At 53.6% G+C, this 22,236-nt stretch overlaps 2 protein-coding genes and 1 pseudogene across 2 annotated transcripts in view; 2 read left to right on the plus strand and 1 right to left on the minus strand.

The window, feature by feature from the left end:
- LOC135405272 (zinc finger protein 501-like) overlaps positions 1 to 22,236 on the plus strand; it is an 895,895-nt gene that overhangs the window by 188,571 nt on the left and 685,088 nt on the right. The gene's annotated exons all lie outside the window — the stretch shown is intronic.
- The window catches only part of LOC135404562 (zinc finger protein 850-like), a 147,430-nt pseudogene that overhangs the window by 54,897 nt on the left and 70,297 nt on the right, over positions 1 to 22,236 (minus strand).
- LOC135405517 (olfactory receptor 14J1-like) lies at positions 17,690 to 18,668 on the plus strand. The gene has a single exon (XM_064640224.1). It carries the CDS (start codon positions 17,776 to 17,778, stop codon positions 18,607 to 18,609), a length of 834 nt encoding a protein of 277 aa, XP_064496294.1. The 5' UTR covers positions 17,690 to 17,775; the 3' UTR covers positions 18,610 to 18,668.

Here is a 22,236-nt window from a genome sequence, read left to right on the forward strand (position 1 = left end):
AGGGCTGTACCAGAGCCAGGGGTGGGCTTTCCAGGAGGGTGTCCTGAAGAACTCTCCAGCTCCCAGCCTGCATGGAGTGGAGCCCTGCCCTGCCCTTTGTGCCATTGGAAACAGCCCATGGTCCTGCCCAGCCTTGTTCTTGGCTACTGAGCCTTCCAGGACTATGGCAGAGGGTGGAGAGGAGTGATCCCCATCCTGCTGGGTCTGCTCCCCACCCTGACCAGCATGGCTAGTGCAGGCTCAGCCCAGGGTGCCACAGCCCCTCCCTGTGCAGAGCAGCACCTCCAGCTCAGGGCCCTGCAGGGCTCCCAGGCTGGGATCTGCAACTGGCCAAGGCAGCCTGGACACACTGACCTGGGCAAAGGGATGTCCCTGCAGAAGAGCAAGGGAGCATTTCTGGGCCTGCAGAGAGGAATCCCTGACACAGAGAAACCTCTTTCTGCAGCCCCCCTGGGGACAGGCTGCTCTGTCCCTGGGCCAGGACTCTGTGCTGGGCTGGGCAGAGGGGCTGGCACTGAGGGGCACAGTCAGGCTGTGCTGGGCATCTCCTGGAGGTGACACCAGGGCTCCTGCAGTTTCCCTGACCCCCATTTCCTCCTGCCATGGTGAGTGTCCAGCCCCTGAGCTGATGGGGATGCTGAGACTCCTCTCTGTGCCCCAGGAGCTGCTGTGCCCCTCAGAGGGGCTGGGCCTGTGGGGGGAGTGCCCAGAGCTCTGCAGCACCCTGGGCTGGGCACTGCTGTGGGGCCAGACCAGACTGGGCTGCTCCACCAGTTGACCTTTATAACGAAATCCCTTCTAATTTTCTCCTGAAGAACCATGAGAATATGTGTTGTGTCCTGAGCTGTTCCTGACTGGAACTGTGGGATAATCAAAAGGTTTTGGTGTCAGGGATATTGAGAAGGCTGGACAGTGTCACTGGGAGACTTCTCCCAAACCCTTGGAAAGGCCAGAGCCAGCCCAGAGCTTCCTGGGGCCTTGGCAAAGGCAGACATGGAAGCAGTCTGCAAACAGGGCAGCAAGGAGGGTTGGCAGAGTTCCAGACTGCTCAGGTTCAGCAGGGAAGGGGATAGGGCAAGTCCTCCTGCAGCCATTCCCAGGCATGGGAAGGACAAGGCAGGGATTGCAGAACCACTGTGGGAGGGAAAAGAAGGGGATGTTGTGTGCCCAGACTGTTTCAAGGCCTTTGACATGGTCTCCTGTGGTCTCTTAGAGCCAGACTGGTGAGAGCTGGACTGGACAAGTGAAACATGTGAGTGGGAAGTTGAATGACTGATGAGGGTCAAAAGTCAGGGCACAAATTCCTCTTGGCAGCAATTCCCAGGTGACATCCATCAGGGACCAGCCCTTGACCATTCCTATGGAACATCTTTATTATGGCTCTGGGTGATGGGATGAAATGCACTTTCCACTCCTTTGTGGATGATGCCAAGTTGCAGCGAGTCTGTGAGAAACCTCATCCAGTTAATGGTGACTTGTACAAAAAATGTGGTCAAGATGACTGAGTGGGATAAACTTGTCCTGCCATCAGGTGTCCAGCAAGGTCCAGGACAATGAAGAAAAAACTCATGGGTCAGAGGAAAGGAAAATCAAAAGGAGGGAAAAAGACCAAACACAACCAAACCAAACCCAAACAAACACAGAATGACAGAATATGCTGAGGTGGAAGGGACCCAGAAGGATCATCCAGCCCAACCCAACTCTTCCATTGCCATCTGCCCCCACCCCAGCAGGCTCTGGAGCAAAGCACAGCTGAGGTCCAGCCCAGCTCTGCTCTGACAGAAAGAACCTGCAGTCAGGGACAGGAAGAGGACAAAGTCTTGTTTAACCAGCCTGAGGAATAATGGGCTCAATGACCTCCTGTATTCCTGGGCACTTGAATGACCCTGTGGATCAGGTTTGGTAGCAGGGAGGGGGCTGCAGGTTTCCCTTAGGGAAGAGGAGATCAAGAGTTGACTCTGTGTCAGAGAGAGCCAGTTTCAGGTGGCTCCAAAATGGACCAGCCAGTGCCCAAAGCTGAGCCAAAAAGCAATTCCAGAGGCACCTCTGTGATCACCCTTTGGAGAAAGGATAAAATCCAGGGTGCTGTAACCCAGAGAGGAGTGAGAGAAATGTGGGAGAAACAACCCTGCAGGCACCAAGCGGGGTGGAGAAGGAGGAGGAGTGAGAGAGAGCCTTGGTGGGCACCTGGCAGCCAAAAGCCAACCCCCAGCCCTGAGAGCCACAGCTCAGCCCAGCACAAAAGCTCCTTTAGGTCTGGAGGTTCTTTACAGAAGCTTTTTAGCAGAGCTGTCAGCTGGGCCATCAAAGGGGATGCTCAGCTGGGTCTGAAACCTGGGTGATCCCTGTCAGCCTTGGCTCTGTAGGAAAGAACTATAGAATCCCTAAATAGTTTGAATCAGATGGGACCTTTATAGGACATCTAGTCCAAACCCCCCACAATGAAAGGGTTCACATTCAACTAGATCAGGTTGCTCAGAGCCCTTTCTAACCTGCCCTTGAATGTTTCCAAGGGTGGGGCATCTATGACCTCTCTGGGCAACCTGTGCCAGTGTTTTATCACCTTCAGTGTAAAAAATTTCTTCCTTATATCTAGTTCAAATCTGCTCTTTTTTAGTTGAAAACCATTATCACTTGTCTTTATACAACTAAGTCTGTGTCCACGCTTCTTATAGGTATGATCTCAGGAGCTCCTGACAAGCCTTGACCAAACCAGCTGAGCAATGAAGAGCCCCTGGACTAGAACAGGGTGTGGTGAAGTGTCCCTGGACTACCAGGGGTTGTGGGAAGGTGTCCCTGGACTGGACCAGCTGCACCTGGATCATAAAGGTAGGAACAATCCGGAGTGGAACAGTTGGGGAACACGGGATAATCAGTCATTCCATGAAAGCCTTGGAACATTCCCTGCCTGAATCACAGCTCAAATGGAAGAGTTTGGATACAATTCCCAAAATATTTTGGAAACTCCTGTCATTCCTGACACCAGGATGGAAATTCAGCAGATAACTAAAGCCAGTCACCTTGGGATCCCACAACCAGCAGTGCTGAGAGAGGCCCTTGAAACTCCCCAGCATCTCCCTCTCAGTGGGACACCTCTGGCAGCCTCTCCCAGCTCGGGAACCCTCCAGTTTACAACACTCCAAAGACCGGCACTGATGCCCAGGACAATTCTGATCCCCCTCAACAAACACTCCTCCAGCTGTGACCCTTGTCTGTTGGGAAACACAAAGGGATTTGGGGGAGTGTTTCCCTGACAACCAGGAGAATTTGGGAGAGGGACCTTTCCACCCCCAGCTCTTGATGTGTCCACACATCTCTGCCTGGGTGTGGGTGTGAATTGACTGTGGTGGGAATGTTGTTCTTGTGAATCTATAATTCAGTCACTGTTAAAATTGTAGCAAATGCTATTGAATCACTTGATAACTGTTCAATTGGTCAATGATTAAGTGCTACTAATGTCTTTTGCCTCCTTCTCTTTGGATACAAATCCTTTGGGCCCTGACCCTCTTGCATCCCAAGGCTCTGTGTAAATCATTCTCTTTCATCAAAAAATATATATTTTTCATGACTTCCACTTTAAAATCTTCCTCCTTAGCTAAACTACAAAACAACTCCAATTAGCTGTAGAACTCTTGATGACTTGAAGACAATTAAAAGAAAGGGAAATAATTTGTTTTCCTGTGTTTTAATGGTCCCAAAGTGTGTTTGGAGTTGCATCAGCTGTCAGTCAAAGATAGGCCATGTCAGAACTGGTGAGGTTGGGGGATGAGGGGAAATGTTGATCATACATGGTCAGTGTGGATCTCCTGAGGAGACACTCAGCATCAAGATCACTTGGAGAAAACCTCTATCACCTCTCCTCTGAACTAAAAAATAGCCATAATTGAATTAAAACAAAAAAATTACAAACTTTGAAGACTTGTTTTGAAATTGCCTTGAAGACAATTAAAGGAAGACAAAGAGATCCTGAGGGATTTCTGGATTTTAATGAGCCCCACGGTGTGTTTGCAGCCCAGCCCATGGTCCTGAGGTGCTGAGAGAAGATTGAAGCAGCTGCTGAAGAAGTCAGAAGCCAAACTGCAAGTCCCTTGAAGCATTGCTGGGCCCCACTGAGGGCAGGCACTGACAAAGCCTCCCCAGGGACTCCTTGGAGCAGCTCCTTGGAGCCCAGGAGTGCAGGCAGACAAAGGCTCTGGGCAGGCCCCTGCAATGCTGAGCAAAGCCTGCCTTGGTTTTGTGGAGCACAGAGGCCAAGGCCTGAGCCCCAGGCCCTGGCCCAGCAGATCCTGTCCCTCCCGGCTGGCTCAGGGCTGTTTGGGGGCACTGGGATGGGAGGGGGAGGAACAACAAAGGCCAAAACTGGGCAACCCCTGCCAGGCTCCTGAGGGAGGGGCGAGGCAGAAACCAAGGGCAGAACCTGCCAGGAAAGTGGCTTGTGGTGGCCTGAGTGGCAGAGGCAGCTGCCAGAGGCAAGGGGACAAAGGCCTGGGTGCCTTTGGGCCTTGCAGCCCTGCCAGAGCCCTTGGCCATCTCTCCTGCAGGCTGTCCTGCCCTGGCCCTGCTGCTGCTCTGGCCTTGCAGGCTGCACACACCCCTCCTGCTTTCCCACCCCCCTCCCAGCAGCAGTTCTAGACCCTCCCTGATGTCTCTGCACCAGCTCTGGCTGTTCCCTGGAACACAAAGCCATGGGCTGATCCTGACTCCCTCTGGGTGACCTCTTGCACCACAAGGGTCCCCATTGAGTGACATTTCTTCTTCCTCACCTTCAGTCTGAACTTTCAATGCTACTCTTTGTGGAGATTTCATTCTATTTCCAATATGGACAAAAGCTCCATCCTGTCAGATCTGCTCTAGACCCTCTCCAGTTCTTCCTCATTCCTCCAGAATGGGGAACCTCACAGACAGACAGACCAGTCCAGATGTGGTGACCCCAGGGCTGAGTCCAGGGGGGTGACAACTCCCTTGTCTGGGTGCCCACACTCCCCCTAGGGCAGCCCCATGTGCAGTTGACCTTAAATCAAGGGGCCATTCTGATTCTTTGTAACATCACGGAATCAAGTGGCACCGTGACACTGCAGGGTCTCATGGAACCAAAGGAATGCAGGGACACTGTGGAATCCCATGGAAGCAAGGGACCACTGTGACATCCAGGGTCTCTTTGAAACCAAAGGAACCCTGAGATATCTCAAAACCTCTTGGAACCAAGGGGCCACTGTGCCTCCCCAGAACTCCATGGAATCAAGCAGAGCCGCTGCCTCCCCCCCGCCGCCGCACGGACCGGAGTCGCCGGCTCTGCCCCGCTTGGACACCTCTGGAGTCAGCGTGTTCTTGGGCAGCACAACTGATCTCAGACCAGAGAGTTTCCCACATTTTGCTTTGCCCTCTCTTTCCTGTGTTTTTTGTTTGTTTGTTTGTTTGTTGTTTTGGGGGTTTTTTTTGGTTTTTTTTGGGTTTTTTTGTGGGGTTTTTTTGTTTGTTTTTGGGTTTTGTTGTTGTTGTTGTTGTTGTTCATTGTTCATTCAGGGGGAAAAGGGGGAAGGGAGGCACATGTTGATCCCTGTTCACACCTGTTTACAAAAGGGAGTTGGGGCAGGAGCAGAGAGAGGAGGCAATTTCTCTCTCTGCTGTTGCTTTGAACTGTTCTGTTGGTATTGCTGGTTTTGCTGCTATATTTCTTGTCAGTAACCTCTTATTTTTTCACTTATACCTCCTTGTATTTTGTCTCCTTGTATTGGTAGGGAATAAAAGGAGAGTGAGTTCTTTTTATTGGAGTTCCAACGCCAATATGTGTCTTTAAACCAGGACCGGTTGCTCAAGGGCTCCCTGAAATTTGGCATCATCCATAAAGGACTTGAAAATACATTTTGTCCCATTGTACAGAAAGCTAATAAAGGTGTTCAATAGTGGTGTTCAAGGGCTGATCACTGAGAGATTTCATCAGAAAGTTGCTGCCAAGAGGACTTTGTACCATGGATTTTATTTGACACTTCATTCAGCCAACTTCCCACCATCTTCCACGTCTTCAGTCCAGCTTCCACCAATCCGGCCATAAGGAGACCACAGGAGACCATGCTAGGGGCCTTGATAAAGTCTGGGCACACAACATCCTCTATTCCCTCCCACAGGGGTTCTGCAATCCCTGCCTTGTCCTTCCCATGCCTGGCAATGGCTACAGGAGGACTTGCCATATCCCCTTCCCTGCTGAGCCTGAGCAGTCTGGAACTCTCCCAACCCTCCTTGCTGCCCTGTTTGCAGACTGGTTCCATGTCTGCTTTTCCCAAGGCCCCAGGAAGCTCTGGGCTGGCTCTGGCCTTTCCAAGGGTTTGGGAGAGGTCTCCCAGTGACACTGCCCAGCCTTCTCAATCAATATCCATGACACCAAACCCTTTTCCATAGCCCACACTTCCAGAGGAGTGCCCAGGAAACAACACAGGTTGTCCTGGTGGCTCTGGAGAATGAGAGGGGATTTCTTCCTCGAGGCCAACCCCTCCAATTGGATTTGAGTGCAGCTGAAAGGTTTGCTCAGCATTTTGCCCAGTGCCTCCCTGCCCTGAAGGTTTGTGGCCATCAGGCTGGAGCTGAGGGGGTTGGGTAAGTGCCTGAGGAGGGGGTAGAACAAGGGCTGTGTCCAACTGTGCCAGGAGGGCTGTGCTGGGCAAGGATGAGGAGGCTGCAGAAAACAGTGGCACTGGGGAGGGGAGAGGAGCAGGTGGAGAGACCTTGTGCCTGCCCACGCTGGGCAGGAGCTGCCCCAGGATGGCAGCTCTGAAGCACTCACAGGATGTCGCTGTGAACAGGAGGGGAAGACTGGATCTGAAAATGAAACCTGGAAAGCAGAGAGCAGGAGTGTCATGGTGACACTGCAAGAGAGTTCCAGCCCTGGAGCAAGGACACAGAAGAAGTGACCCAGTCCATGCAGTGGCCTCAGAAGATCCCACAGCATCCTGGAGATGCTGGAAGGGAACCCAGCTCTGCTTCACAAGTTCCCAGGGCCTGTCCCTGCCTGTGCTCCAAGGGCTTCCAGCCCACAGGACTGTGCTCAGAGAGCACTCAGGCCTTACAGCGACAAAGGGGCTCAGGAGGACAGTGTGGAAGTGGCAAGAGAGCAGCTCTGCAAAGACCAAGCACTGCTGCTCCCTGGCAGTGCTGCTGGGCTGGGAAAACAAAACAACCAAACATTAAACAGGCAATAACCACAATGAGCCCAAGTTCCCTGAGGTAGCCTGAGTGTGAGCAGGAGAGCTTGAGGATGGCAGGGATTTCACAGAAGAACTGGCCCAGGGCATTGCCCTGGCACAGGGACAGGGAAAATGTATTGGCTGTGTGTAACAGAGCATTGAGAAACCCAGAGGCCCAGGCAGCTGCTGCCATGTGGGCACAAGCTCTGCTGCCCAGGAGGGTCCCGTAGTGCAGGGGTTTGCAGATGGCAACGTAGCGGTCGTAGCACATGATGGTGAGGAGGGAAAACTCTGCTGACATGAAAAAGGCAAAGAAAAAGAGCTGTGCAGCACATCCCATATAGGAGATGGTTGTGGTGTCCCAGAGGGAATTGTGCATGGCTTTGGGGACAGTGGTGCAGATGCAGCCCAGGTCTGTGAGGGAGAGGTTGAGCAGGAAGAAGCCCATGGGGGTGTGCAGGTGGTGGTCACAGGCTATGGCGCTGAGGATGAGGCTGTTGGCCAGGAGGGCAGCCAGGGAGATGGCCAGGAAGAGCCAGAAGTGCAGGAGCTGCAGCTCCCGCCTGTCTGCGAAGGCCAGGAGGAGGAACTGGGGCATGGAGCTGCTGTTGGACATTTGCACCTTTCCCAGGGTATTTTGATCTGTTGAGGAGGAAAAGTCACTGCTGAGTTAGACCAGGCTTCTGCAGCCAAACATTACACATCTCACAGCCACCCCACTCTCAGGCTCTCTCTCCTCACTCAGACCTCCCTGCAGCTCCCTCCCCTGAGCTCTGGCCTTTGCTGGTTGAGGGGACCATTGGAAGCAGTAACTCAGTGATGGGCTCCCAAGGACTCCTTACTCTGCTGGGAGAGGAAACTTGGAATGCAGGGTGATCTCAAATCAAATGTACTCGTGATACATCCAAGAGCTTCTCAGCTTTGCTGTTTGCAGTTTGCCCAAATGAAGGACTGAGCTGAGGGAATTCTATGTATTTGTTCACCCACTTGCTCCTGCCACAGTTAGGAGTGGTTGTGGATGTTTGAAATCCCTGACATTTCTATTGCACTGCAGGTCAAGTCTTGGGGGTTCTGAGGGGCACAGGGACGGTCCCTTAGTGCAGAGAGAAGAGGTGCTCTGCCCATCAGTCCTGTGCTCAGCTGCCCTGTGCTGGCAGCTTGGAGCTGGAGGAGCATCACACTCAACTGTTCCCCTCCAAAGAAACTGTACAGAGATCCAGGAATCCATGTCCAAAGAACAGATTGACACACTCCTCACCTTTTCATTTCTCCCCTCCCAAAGTGAGACACAAAATGCTCCTTGCAGCTGCCCAGAGCATTTCTATTGATTTAGCACTGAAGAGTTTTCTCCATGGGGATCCTGTGCAGCACAGAGATACCATGGCAGAGCTGTGCCCTTCTGGAGGGCACCTGCAGCCCTGCAGGACACCCAGGCAAACAGCTGAATACCCTGAAGGTGCCTGGAGGGCACTTGGGCACTTGGCTCCCACAGACACATCCCCACAGCAGCACCCAAAGGGTTTGTGTCTGGACAGGAATCTGCCCCCCCAAAACACCACACTGGCTCAGAAAACCCAGTGGTGAGAACAAGGAGAGCCCAGGCAGCAGGAGATGGCAGGGAAATGCCACAGTGCTGCTGCCAAGGGAGGAGGGACACACAGAGAGACAGCTGGAAATCAGGGCCCTGTCCTTGCCTGGGCTCTGCCTGCTGCAGGGCAATGCCCAGCCCAGCCCCCGTGGGCCTGAGGGCACAGGTTCTGCTTCAGCTGGGAAAGGAGCCCAGGCAGGAGCTGCTCAGGGAAGGGGTCTGTGCCACAGGGACAGCAGGGAGGGGCCCACATCCCCCAGCCCAGCCCCCGTGGGCCTGAGGGCACAGGCTCTGCTTAGGCTGGGAAAGGAGCCCAGGCAGGAGCTGCTCAGGGAAAAGGTCTGTGCCATAGGGACAGCAGGGAGGGGCCCACATCCCCCTGCCCAGCCCCTGTGGCAGCAGCTGCCTGTCCCTGCCTGCCTGTCTCTGGGTGAGGAGCTGTTCCTGCCAGCAGCCCCTGCCTGTGCCCAGCTCAGCTCCCTGCCAGTGCTGCCAGAGCCATCCCCAGCCCAGTGCCCAGGGGCAGCTCTGCCTGGGCAGGGGCTGCAGAGCAGATCCCAGACAGCCTGCGGTGGCTGGGAAGGGGGAGGTGTTCTGGGGGGATGTGCTTCCTGAGAAGGGCCCCTGGAAATGGCAGGAGGTGGAGCTGAAGCTGTGAGGAGCCCTGAGCCTGCAGCTGAAGGGCCCTGCCCAGCCCTGCCCAGCCCTGAGGGGTCACTCCTTCCACCCACCCCTTCTCCCTGCAGGGCCGTGGCAGCTCCTTGGCCGGGCTGAGAGCTGACCCTGGCAGGCAGCAGAGTCCCTGCCCCAGCACACAGAGCCCTGGGGGCAGGACCCTGCTCTGCACCACAGCCCTGGGCACCCCTGGCTGCACCCCCACCTTCCCACCCCACAGCCAGCCCTGGCACAGGGAACCTTCTGGCCCTGGGCCTCTGATGGGGCAGCAGCAAGTCCTGCTCTGCAGCAGCTTCTCCTGCTGCACCCCAGCAAATCCAGCAGAGCCATCCTGACAGCTCCTGCCACTGCTGCCATTTGGCAGCTGGGAGAGGCACTTGCAGGAACTCACCTGCACTGCTCTGCAGCCAGAGCCTGACCGTGGCAAAGGGCTGGCAAGGTTCCTGCCCTGAGCAGCTCTGCCCTGTCCTCCCAGCCCAGGATCCCTTGAACCTCCTGCTCCCTTCTCCTCTCTGCCCTTGCAGCTCCTGCCCTGCTCTGCCATATGGCCACTTCCCCTGCACTGCAGCAACTGGGAGAGTCCTGCTGAAAGATCCTAGAAGCTGTGGGATGTGCCAGCTTTAGGAGATGCCTCCAGGAAGGCAAGTTGAACTTTCCTACAGCCAGAGATTTCTTCATCCAAATCCTGGGAAGGTTTCTGGTGTAGTGAGAGCTCAGTCACCTCCCAGCCCAGGCTGCCTCTCATCTCTCTGCCTTCTCTCCTGTGCCCTGGGTGCTGCAGGCAGTGCCCTCAGCCCTGCTGGGCTGTGCAGAGGAGCTGCTCCTGGGCAGAGCTGTCTCTTTGAAGCTCTTCTGGGTTGCCAGGAGCTCCCTGTGTGCCAGGAGCCTGGCCCAGCTCAGCAGCACAGCAACAGCCCCAGGCAGCCCTTGCTCTGCCCCTCTGGGCTCCCTCCAGCTGTCCCTGGGGCTCCAGGGGAACCTGCTGGCACACAGCTGAAGGAAATAATGATGTTCCTTCTCTCAGCTGGGCACAGACACTTCTTTCAGCACTGTCATTTCTCCAAACAGACACAGAGTTAAGTCCAAGAGTCCCCTTTTCATGTCCCATCATTAGACAGGAAACCCAGACAGTGCCCAGGAGGGATCTCCTTCACCTGCACTGAGGGAAGGGACTCAGCTGAGTCAACAGAGGTGTCTCCTTGTGGCTCTGCAGACCCGGGGCCAGAAGGACACTCAGCTCCCTCCACAACCTCCATGGGCTGGGATTCCTCCTGCCCCACTTCAGTGGGCAAAAAACAGGCCCCTACAGGTGATTCCTTGTCCCAGCTCCCATGGGAATGAATGAAGACCAAAGCCAGGAATGACCTGCTGGGACACAAACCCCTGGTTCCTCCTGAGGGGCCAGAGGTGACCGAGATTCCTGCTGGGAACTGCAGGCTCCAATGGAGCAGTTCCTAGGGACAGGGCAGCAGCTGTGGGATCTTCTTGGAGGCTGCTGGGACATTGCTTTGGCCAACTTCAGTGGCAGAAGGTACCCACAGGTAGGACAGGGGAACCTGTCACTGTTCCTTCTGTCCAGGGCAGCCCCTAGAGGTGTTCAGGTGACCAAATGGAGTCCTGTGAGAGGCACCCCCCAGGGCTTCTCAGACACATTGGGTGCCTTTGGGGCAGGGAGTGAATCCCAGCCCTGCAGGGACACAAAGGCTGTCCCTTCTCTGCCCAGCCAAGGCCGGGCCAGGCACGAGTCCAGAGCACATCACCCCCTGTCCACACTTGTTCCCTCCCTCTGCTGGCTCTTCTCTCCCCCAGCATTTCAGCAGCATGTGCTGATCTCCTCAGGGATCAGGCCTGGGATTTTCCCCCTGGGCCTGAGTCCCAGCACGTCCACCCCCAAGGCCATTGTCAGCAAAGCCTCTGCACACCCCAACTCTCGGGGCTTTCAGAGCAGTTTTCCACTGCAAGTCTGTTCTTACCCCGGTGTCCCCGCTGAGGGGCTGCAGCCAGGCAGGCCCCAATGCCCTGCGTGTGGGGCACAGGCAGGAGGAGCTGCAGCCCCAAGTCTCTCTTCATTCCACTTGCAGGCAATAACAGCCCAGGCCTGCTGAGACAGTTCCCAGGTTGCAGGGCTGTGGTGGGTTGGGAGAGAAGGCCAAGGAGACACAGGAGAGAAAGAGCAGGAGAGAGGTGTCCTCAGTGGGAACGAGCTTCTTGGACCTGTGGAGCTGCTCTAGGGGATGAACAGCTTGGGTGAACTTTTGTGGGTGAGGGTCAGAGGAGAGACTGGTTTGGGTGACCTTGTGGAGTGAGACAAAGAGCCCATTCCAGTTGTCTTTGATAACCCTGGAATTCACTGGAAAGGCACCACGACAGGATGCAAAGAGTCCCAGAGGTTTCTGCAGAGTCTTGGTCAAGACAGCCCTTGGCACACAGGCCTTTAGAGCACAGCTGCTCTAAAGGTTGGTGGACAAGAGGGAGACTCATCTGCATCTGCTTCTGTCCAAGAAGAACCAAGAGGTTGCCATAGTAACTGACTGTTGCTATGGGAATGTATGGTGGTTGCCATGGTAACCGACCGTAGCAACAGGAATGTATGCTGGTTGCCATGTTAACTGCCCATAGCAATGGAAATGTCTGATGGTTGCCATGGTAACTGACTGTAACAATGGAAATGTATGCTGGTTGTCATGGTAACCGACCATAGCAATGGGAATATGTGATGGTTGCCATGGTAACTGACCATGGGAACAGCAGTGTATGATGGTTGCCATGGTATTTGACTGTACCAGTGAGAGGTATGTTGGTTCCCATGGTAACTGATAGTAGCAATGAGAATGTATGATGGTTGCCATGATAACTGACTGTACCAGTGGGAAGTATGATGGTTCCTGTGGTAACTGACCATAGTAATGGGACTGTATGCTGGTTGCCATGGTAACTGACTGTAGCAACGGCAATGTATGCTTGTTGCCATGGTAAGCGACCATAGGAATGTGACTTTATGATGGTTGCCATGGTAATCGAGCATAGCAATGCGAATCTGTGATGGTTGCCATGGTAACAAACTGTAGCAATGGAAATGTGTGATGGTTGCCATGGTGACTGTAGCAATGGAAATGATAGATGCTTGCCCTGGTAACCGACTGTAGCAATGGGAATGTATGCTGGTTGTCATGGTAACTGATGATAGCAATGGGACTGTATGATGGTTGCCATGGTAACAGACTGTAGCAATGGGAATGTATGATGGTTCCATGGTAACTGACAGTAGGAATGGGAATGTATGATGTTGCCATGGTATCCAACTGTAGCAAGACGACTGTATGATGGTTGCCATGGCAACTGATTGTAGCAGTGGACCATATGATGGTTGCCATGGTAAGCAAACACAGCAATGGGGATGTGTGATGGTTGCCATGGTAACCGACCATAGCAAAGGGAATGTATGATGGTTGCCATGGTAACCAACTACAGCCATGGGAATGTGTGATGGGTACCATGGTAACTGACAATAGCACTGGGAATGTATGGTGGGTCCCATGGTAACTGACCGTAACAATGGAAATGTATGGTGGTTGCCATGGTTACTGACCATAGCAACAGGAATGTCTGGTGATTGCCTTGGTAACTGACTGTAGCAATGGCAATGTATGATGGTTGCCATGGTAACTGACTGTAGCAATGGGAATGTATGATGGTTTCCATGGTAACCGACCGCAGCAATTCGATTGCATGCTGGTTGCCATAGTGACTGACCGTAGCAATGGGACTGTATGATGGTTGCCAGGGTAACTGACTGTGGAAATGGCAATGTATGATGTTTGCTATGGTAACTGACAGTAGGAATGGGAATGTATTGTGGGTGCCATGGTAACTAACTGTAGCAAGGGGGATATATGCTGGTTGCCATTGGTAACTGACTGTACCTATGGGAAGTATGATGGTTGCCATGGTAACCGACTGTAGCAATGAGAATGTTTGCTGTTTTCCATGGTAACTGCCCATTAGAATGGAAATATCTGATGGTTGCCATGGTACCTGACTGTAACAATGGAAATGTATGCTGGTACCATGGTAACCACCATAGCAATGGGAATGTATACAGGTTGCCATGGTAACTGACTGTAGTGATGGGAATTTATGATGGTTACCATGGTAACCGAGCATAGCAATGGGAATGTATGCTGGTTGCCATGGTAACTGAGCGTAGTGACAGGGATGTATGATGGTTGCCATGGTAACTGACCATAGCAATGGGAATGTGTGATGGCTGCCATGGTAGCGACCGTGGCAATTGTAATGTATGCCGGTTGCCATGGTAACTGACTGTGGTAATGGGACTGTACGATGGTTGCCATGGTAACTGACCATAGCAATGGGAATGTGTGATGGTTGCCATGGTAGCTGTGTGTAGCAGTGGGAATGTGTGATGTTTGTCATGGTAACTGACCACAGAAATGGGAATGTGTGACGGTTGCCATGGTAACTGATTGTACCAGTGTGAAGTATGATGGTTGGCTGTAGTAACTGACTGTAGAAAAGGGAATGTATGATGGTTACCATGGTAACTGACTGTACCAACGGGAATGTATGATGGTTGCCGTGGTAACCTTCCATGGCAATGAGAATGTATGCTGGTTGCCATGGTAACCAACCATACCAGTGGGACAGTATGATTGTTGCCACGGTAACTGACTGTAGGAATGGGAATGTCTGATGGTTGCCATGGTAACTGACCTTAGCAATGGGAATGTATGGTAGTTGCTGTGGTAACTGACTGTGGCAATGGGAATATATGCTGTTTGCCATGGTAACTGACCACAGCAGTGGGGATGTATGATGGTTGCCATGGTAACCGACTGTATCAATGCGACTGTATGATGGTTTCCATGGTAAGTCACTATAGCAATGGGAATGTATGATGGTTGCCATGGTCACTGACCATAGCAATTGGAATGTATGCTAGTTGCCATGGTAACTGACTGTACCAGTGGGAAGTATTATGGCTGCAATGGTGACTGACCGTAGCAGTGGGAAGTATGCTGTTTGCCACAGTAAATGACTGTAGCAATGGGAATGTATTATGGTTGCCATGGTAACCGACCATAGCACTGATAATGTATTACGGTTGCCATGGTAACTGACTGTGGCAATGGGAATGTATTCTATTTGCCATGGTAACTGACCATAGCAATGGGAATGCATGCTGGTTGTCATGGCAACTGTGATTTATTTAGACTATGAGCACGATATTTTCACCTGCAAAAACATTAGTGAGTGTCCAGAGATCTCCCAAGATGGGCTTTGAAGGTCTCAAGCACAAGAGCACTAGAGAGGGGCTAAGGAGCTGTGGCCTCAATGGCGTGGAGACTGAGGACAGCACAGGACAACCCTCAGAGAGCTTGAAGGGATGATTTAGAGATGGTAGATCCTTTTGTCAGAGCAGAAAAGAGCATGAGAAAGAAAGAATTAATGCCAAGTGCAGCTGGGGAGGTCCCGAGTGGAAGTGAGGAAAAAGGAATTTCATTCCATGGAAAACACTGGGCTGCAACACGTCACCCAGGAGGAGTCTGGATGAGCCCAAGGCTTTGTGTGTGCAGGAAGAGCCAGGGAGGACGCAGAGATGTCAGTGCAGGAAGGTGCCAGCCAGGTGGGGCAGCCGGGGGGATGACGACAGCCTGCAGGGAAAGGGGCAGGGCATGGACACCGTAGGACAGCCTGGGTTGGAGAGGAGACAGGGATGGGGAGAAGCTGAAAGGCCCTGACACAGCCACCTTCTGCAGGCCTTTGGCCAGGGCTGCTGTCTGTGCCCCTGATGCCAGGAGGAGGGGAGTGGCCCTTGCAGCCCTGGGGCCTCATGGCCTCCTTGTCCCTGCTCAGCAGCCTGGCAGGTGCCACCCCATGGTCCTGCCCTTGGCATTGCACATTCCACATCCCAGTGCCCCAGGAAGAGCCCTGAGGAATGAGGCAGGGACAGGATCTGCCTTCCCAGGGGCTGGGGGTCAGGGCTTGGTCCTCTGGATCAAGGAAACAAGTCAAGGTTTATTCAGCATCAGAGCCACCTTTGCCTTGCTTGTCCATCCTTGTCATCACTGTCTGCAGTTTTCTGCTCTAACTGGAACCTGGGGACACCTTCTCAGTTGTGTCCCACAGTGAGACTCATTAGCACTACAAGAAACTTTAGTGTTTCAATCTCACTTTGACTTCTTGAAGAGTTGTTTGAACTTCCTCTCAGGGACTGAGTCTCATGTAAACAACATCAAATCCCCCTGAGGGTCATGAAATGCCTGAGGCTGTTGCTGTGCTGCTGAGCTGGGCCGGGCTCCTGGCACACAGGGAGCTCCTGGCAATCAAGAAGAGCTTCAAAGAGACAGCTCTGCTGGTGAGCAGCTCCTCTGCACAGCCCAGCAGGGCTGAGGGCACTGCCTGCAGCACCCAGGGCACAGGAGAGAAGGCAGAGAGATGAGAGGCAGCCTGGGCTGGGAGGTGACTCAGCTCTCACTACAGGAGAAACCTTCCCAGGATTTGAATGAAGGATTCTCTGGCTGTAGGAAAGTTCAACTTGCCTTCCTGGAGGGATCTCCTAAAGCTGGCACATCCCACAGCTTCCAGGATCTTTCAGCAGGACTCTCCCAGTTGCTGCAGTGCAGGGGAAGTGGCCATATGGCAGAGCAGGGCAGGAGCTGCAGGCAGCAAGGGCAGAGAGGAGAAGGGAGCAGGAGGTTCAAGGGATCCTGGGGTGGGAGGACAGGGCAGAGCTGCTCAGGGCAGGAACCTTGCCAGCCCTTTGCCATGGTCAGGCTGTGGCTGCAGAGCAGTGCAGGTGAGTTCCTGCAAGTGCCTCTCCCAGCTGCCAAATGGCAGCAGTGGCAGGAGCTGTCAGGATGGCTCTGCTGGATTTGCTGGGGTGCAGCAGGAGAAGCTGCTGCAGAGCAGGACTTGCTGCTGCCCCATCAGAGGCCCAGGGCCAGAAGGTTCCCTGTGCCAGGGCTGGCTGTGGGGTGGGAAGGTGGGGGTGCAGCCAGGGGTGCCCAGGGCTGTGGTGCAGAGCAGGGTCCTGCCCCCAGGGCTCTGTGTGCTGGGGCAGGGACTCTGCTGCCTGCCAGGGTCAGCTCTCAGCCCGGCCAAGGAGCTGCCACGGGGCTGGGGGAGAAGGGCTGTGGGGAAGGAACAATTCCTGGGAGGGCAGAGCAGGGCAGAGTCCTTCTGATCTCCAAAGTGGGCTGCAGGGATGAGGGCTGGTCACAGCTCCAGATCAAAGCAGGAAATTCCCCAGAAGGTATTTGCAAGAGGCACAGACAGACAGGGGGTACCTTCAAGAGGAAGAACCAGTTCTTTCAGTGTTATACTCTGGGCTGTCTGGGTGCTGACTGCGACAGAGGAATTAATCTCTGAGCACAGGAGGAGACACTGAAACTTGAACTCTGTTAGATTAGAGGGGATTGAACCTGAGAGTATCAGACATCAAAACTATCTTATAGACAGCATCATTGTCACTTTTCCAGCCTCCTCAGGGTTGCTCTGACATTGCCATCAGAGCCTGCCCAGGCAGAGATGCCCCTGGGCAGTGCCCTGTGCTGCTGGGAGGGCTCTGCAGGGCAGAGCTGAGCCCCCAGGGCTGGGATGGGCTCTGGCAGCACTGCCAGGGCCCAGCCCTGGGCCCAGAGAAGCAGCTGCTGGCAGGGACAGCTCCAGGGAGCAGAGCCCTGGGCAGGGAGTGGGTGGCAAGTGCCCCCAAAGCCTGGGGGAGGGGGTGTTCAGGCAACTCTGCTGGGCACTGTGTGCTGGGCCATAGAAATGAGGATTCCTGCAGTGGAAAAGAACCTTCCCCAGATGTCACGGTAAAAATAGAAAACAGAGGTACAATTATTCTAAGGACAGACTAAGCTTCTGCTCTGCAGCTTCAGCTTTTCTGAATCATGGGTGTAGAGAGGGAACTTTTGTATTCAAGATGTGTTACAACTGACATTCCTTGTGTGTCTGAGAGCTTTACCAAAAAAGTTATATGTCACACCACAGCAGAGCAAAACTGACTCCTTGGCAGTGAATTTGGTGACATTTGACACATTGATTTCTTTTAGAAATGGAGTGGCTTTTTCACAGAGGTCTGTCTCAACTGTTCCCTGTCGTTTCCTTTTCTGAAACAGATCCTGTGCTAAGAAATAACAAATGTCCAACAGCAGCTCCCTCACCCAGTTCCTCCTCCTGGCAGTCGCAGACAGGAGGGAGCTGCAGCTCCTGCACTTCTGGCTCTTCCTGGCCATCTCCCTGGCTGCCCTCCTGGCCAACAGCCTCATCCTCAGCGCCGTAGCCTGTGACCACCACCTGCACACCCCCATGGGCTTCTTCCTGCTCAACCTCTCCCTCACAGACCTGGGCTGCATCTGCACCACTGTCCCCAAAGCCATGCACAATTCCCTCTGGAACACCAGAATCATCTCCTACATGGGATGTGCTGCACAGGCCTTTTTCTTTTATTTCTTCATGTCAGCAGAGTTTTCCCTCCTCACCATCATGTGCTACGACCGCTACGTTGCCATCTGCAAACCCCTGCACTACGGGACCCTCCTGGGCAGCAGAGCTTGTGCCCACATGGCAGCAGCTGCCTGGGCCACTGGCTTTCTCAATGCTCTGCTGCACACAGCCAATACATTTTCCCTGCCCCTGTGCCAGGGCAATGCCCTGGGCCAGTTCTTCTGTGAAATCCCACACATCCTCAAGCTCTCCTGCTCACACTCAGGCTACCGCAGGGAAATTGGGCTCATTGTGGTTAGTGTCTCTTTAGGACTTGGCTGTTTTGTTTTCATTGTTTTCTCCTATGTGCAGATCTTCAGGGCTGTGCTGAGGATCCCCTCTCAGCAGGGACAGCACAAAGCCTTTTCCACGTGCCTCCCTCACCTGGCTGTGCTCTCCCTGTTTGTCAGCACTGCCACATTTTCTGACCTGAAGCCCCCTTCTATCTCCTCCCCATCCCTGGACCTGGTGGTGTCAGTTCTGTACTCGGTGGTGCCTCCAGCACTGAACCCCCTCATCTACAGCCTCAGGAACCAGGAGCTCAAGGATGCCCTGAGAAAAATGATGACTGGATGCTTTTCAAGAGCAACAACCTGCCTTTTTTCTTCTGTACAACACTCATTGTGTAACCCTTTACTGGCCCAGCCTGCTTTCTAAAGCTTTTGAGAGTGGTGGTGGGGGCCATTTCCTACATTTTTTCCTCTTTTAATGTTGTTAACACAGAAATTTATTCTCCATCTCATACCTAATTCACTCTCTAATTCTTTGTTTTGACCCACCATTGTGTAAATGAGGGATCATTCTCTGTGTGCATTTAAACAAAGTAAAAGTTTCTGCAGCAACTTCTTTGTCAAACATCCTGCCTTTGTTATTCTATACATGAGGAATCACAGTCTCTGAGTAGAATAAAAGACTTGAATTCTTTTTTCCTAATTCTCCCTCCAACAACTTCCCTGAAGCTGGAGGGCAGTGCCTGTGAGCAGAGGAGAAGGGGTAAAGAGTCCTGGTACAGGAGCACTGCCAGGGAGTAGCAGCTCTTGGCCTTTTCAGAGATGCTGTTTTTCCACTGCCTCCCTCTCCTTTCTGCTCCTTCCCCAAGGCCTGAGTGTTCTGGCAGCTCAGTCCCTGCTCTGTGTCAGTCCTGTGACCGTGGGCAGGGACAGGCCCTGGGCACTGCTGGGACAGAGCTGGGCTCCTTAACATCATCTCCATCAGGGAAGGGGATCCCCCTGGGCAGTTCCTGAAGACTTTGTTCTTTTTGAAAGGTTGGTGTAAAGAACAAGGCCAAGGAATAGACTCTCCAAAGTCTCATTGCTTTGCTTGTTTCCCCATTCAGTCCCTGCAGTGAGAGAAGTGACTCACTGGGGTACTTGAGGAACTGAGGGCTGGTTCAGAGGTTCTGTGCTGGTGGCCAGTGGCAAATGATCTCCAAGTCACCTGCCTGGGGCTCTGCAGCTTGTGAGGGCTCTGATGGCAGGTGAGGACTTGTCTGTAGGAACTCAGGAAGTGCAGGAGAGCACAGAGGATCTGCAGGGACAGCCCATCCCATCCAGTCAGCAGGGAATGGGGCCCTGGAGCAGAATCCTGCCCAGGGTGGAGTTACCAGAGATCAAGTCCTAAATCTGCCTGTGAACTGGTAAAGGAGAGTTCTGCAACCCCAGGGGCCGCAGCAGGAACAGAGAAAGGACTCTGGCCAGTGACTCGTCTGACCCGCAGTGAACTCCCCTTGTGCCTCCCCAGTTCAGGGAGGGCTGTACCAGAACCAGGGGTGGGCTTTCCTGGAGGGTGTCCTGAGGAACTCTCCAACCCACAGGATGCATGGAGTGGAGCCCTGCCCTGCCCTTTGTGCCATTGGAAACAGCCCATGGTCCTGCCCAGCCTTGTTCTTGGCTACTGAGCCTTCCAGGACTATGGCAGAGGGTGGAGAGGAGTGATCCCCATCCTGCTGGGTCTGCTCCCCACCCTGACCAGCATGGCCAGTGCAGGGTCAGCCCAGGGTGCCACAGCCCCTCCCTGTGCAGAGCAGCACCTCCAGCTCAGGGCCCTGCAGGGATCCCAGGCTGGGATCTGAAACTGGCCAAGGCAGCCTGGACACACTGACCTGGGCAAAGGGATGTCCCTGCAGAAGAGCAAGGCAGCATTTCTGGGCCTGCAGAGAGGAATCCCTGACACAGAGAAAGCTCTTTCTGCAGCCCCCCTGGGGACAGGCTGCTCTGTCCCTGGGCCAGGACTCTGGGCTGGGCTGGGCAGAGGGGCTGGCACTCAGAGGCACAGTCAGGCTGTGCTGGGCATCTCCTGGAGGTGACACCAGGGCTCCTGCAGTTTCCCTGACCTCCATTTCCTCCTGCTGAGTGTCCAGCCCCTGAGCTGATGGGGATGCTGAGACTCCTCTCTGTGCCCCAGGAGCTGCTGTGCCCTTCAGAGGGGCTGGGGCTGTGGGGGGAGTGCCCAGAGCTCTGCAGCACCCTGGCCTGAGCGCTGCTGTGGGGCCAGAGCAGACTGGGCTGCTCCACCAGTTGACCTCCATAATGATATCACTTCTAATTTTCTCCTGAAGAACCATGAGAATATGTGTTGTGTCCTTAGCACTAATCTGGAACTGTGGGATAACAGAAAAGGTTTTGGAGTCAGGGATATTGAGAAGGCTGGGCAGTGTCACTGGGAGACCTCTCCCAAACCCTTGGAAAGGCCAGAGCCAGCCCAGAGCTTCCTGGGGCCTTGGCAAAGGCAGACATGGAAGCAGTCTGCAAACAGGGCAGCAAGGAGGGTTGGCAGAGTTCCAGACTGCTCAGGCTCAGCAGGGAAGGGGATAGGGCAAGTCCTCCTGCAGCCATTGCCAGGCATGGGAAGGACAAGGCATGGATTGCAGAACCCCTGTGGGAGGGAAAGTAATGGAATGTTGTGTGTCCAGACTTCAGCAAGGCCTTTGACATGGTCTCCTGTGATCTCCTTAGAGCCAGACTGGTGACAGCTGGACTGGACAAGTGAAACATGTGGTGAGTGGGAAGTTGAATGACTGATGAGGGTCAAAAGTCATGGCACAAATTCCTCTTGGCAGCAACTCCCAGGTGACATCCATCAGGGACCAGCCCTTCACCATTCCTATGGAACATCTTTATTATGTCTCTGGGTGATGGGATGAAATGCACTTTCCACTCCTTTGTGGATGATGCCAAGTTGCAGCGAGTCTGTGAGAAACCTCGTCTGGTTAATGGTGACTTGTACAAAAAATGTGGTCAAGATGAGTGAGTTGGATAAACTTGTCCTGCCATCAGGTGCCCAGCAAGGCCCAAGACAATGAAGAAAAAACTCATGGGTCAGAGGAAAGGAAAATCAAAAGGAGGGAAAAAGACCAAACCCAACCAAACCAAACCCAAACAAACACAGAATGACAAAATATGCTGAGGTGGAAGGGACCCACAAGGATCATCCAGTCCAAACCAACTCTGCCATTGCCATCTGCCCCCACCCCAGCAGGCTCTGGAGCAAAGCATGGCTGAGGTCCAGCACAGCTCTGCTCTGACAGAAAGAACCTGCAGTCAGGGACAGGAAGAGGACAAAGTCTTGTTTAACCAGCCTGAGGAATAATGGGATCAGTGACCTCCTGTATTCCTGGGCACTTGAATGACCCTGTGGATCAGGTTTGGTAGCAGGGAGGGGGCTGCAGGTTTCCCTTAGGGAAAAGGAGATCAGGAGTTGACTCTGTGTCAGGGAGAGCTGGTTTCAGGTGGCTCCAAAATGCACCAGCCAGTGCCCAAAGCTGAGCCAAAAAGCAATTCCAGAGGCACCTCTGTGATAACCTTTGGAGAAAGGATAAAATCCAGGGTGCTGTAACCCAGAGAGGAGTGAGAGAAATGTGGGAGAAACAACCCTGCAGGCACCAAGGAGAGTGGAGAAGGAGGAGTGAGAGAGAGCCTTGATGGGCACCTGGCAGCCAAAATCCAACCCCCCAGCCCTGAGAGCCACAGCTGAGCCCAGCACAAAAGCTCCTTTAGGTCTGGAGGTTCTTTGCAGCAGCTTTTTAGCAGAGCTGCCAGCTGGGCCATCAAAGGGGATGCTCAGCTGAGTCTGAAACCTTTGTGATCTTTGTCAGCCTTGGCTCTGTAGGAATGAACTACAGAATCCTAAATAGTTTGACTCAGATGGGACCTTTATAGGTCATCTAGTCCAATGAACAGGTTTACGTTCAACTAGATCAGGTTGCTCACAGCCCTTTCTAACCTGGCCTTGAATGTTTCCAAGGGTGGGGCTTCTATGACCTTTCTGGGTGACCTGTGCCAGTGT

This window comes from Pseudopipra pipra, chromosome W (assembly GCF_036250125.1).
Source record: "Pseudopipra pipra isolate bDixPip1 chromosome W, bDixPip1.hap1, whole genome shotgun sequence".
In the NCBI taxonomy this organism is placed as follows: domain Eukaryota; kingdom Metazoa; phylum Chordata; class Aves; order Passeriformes; family Pipridae; genus Pseudopipra; species Pseudopipra pipra.

What these genes read in the sequence shown, in the direction of transcription:
- LOC135405517 (XM_064640224.1), top strand. Translation starts at nt 17,776, where the DNA reads ATGGGCTTCTTCCTGCTCAACCTCTCCCTCACAGACCTGGGCTGCATC.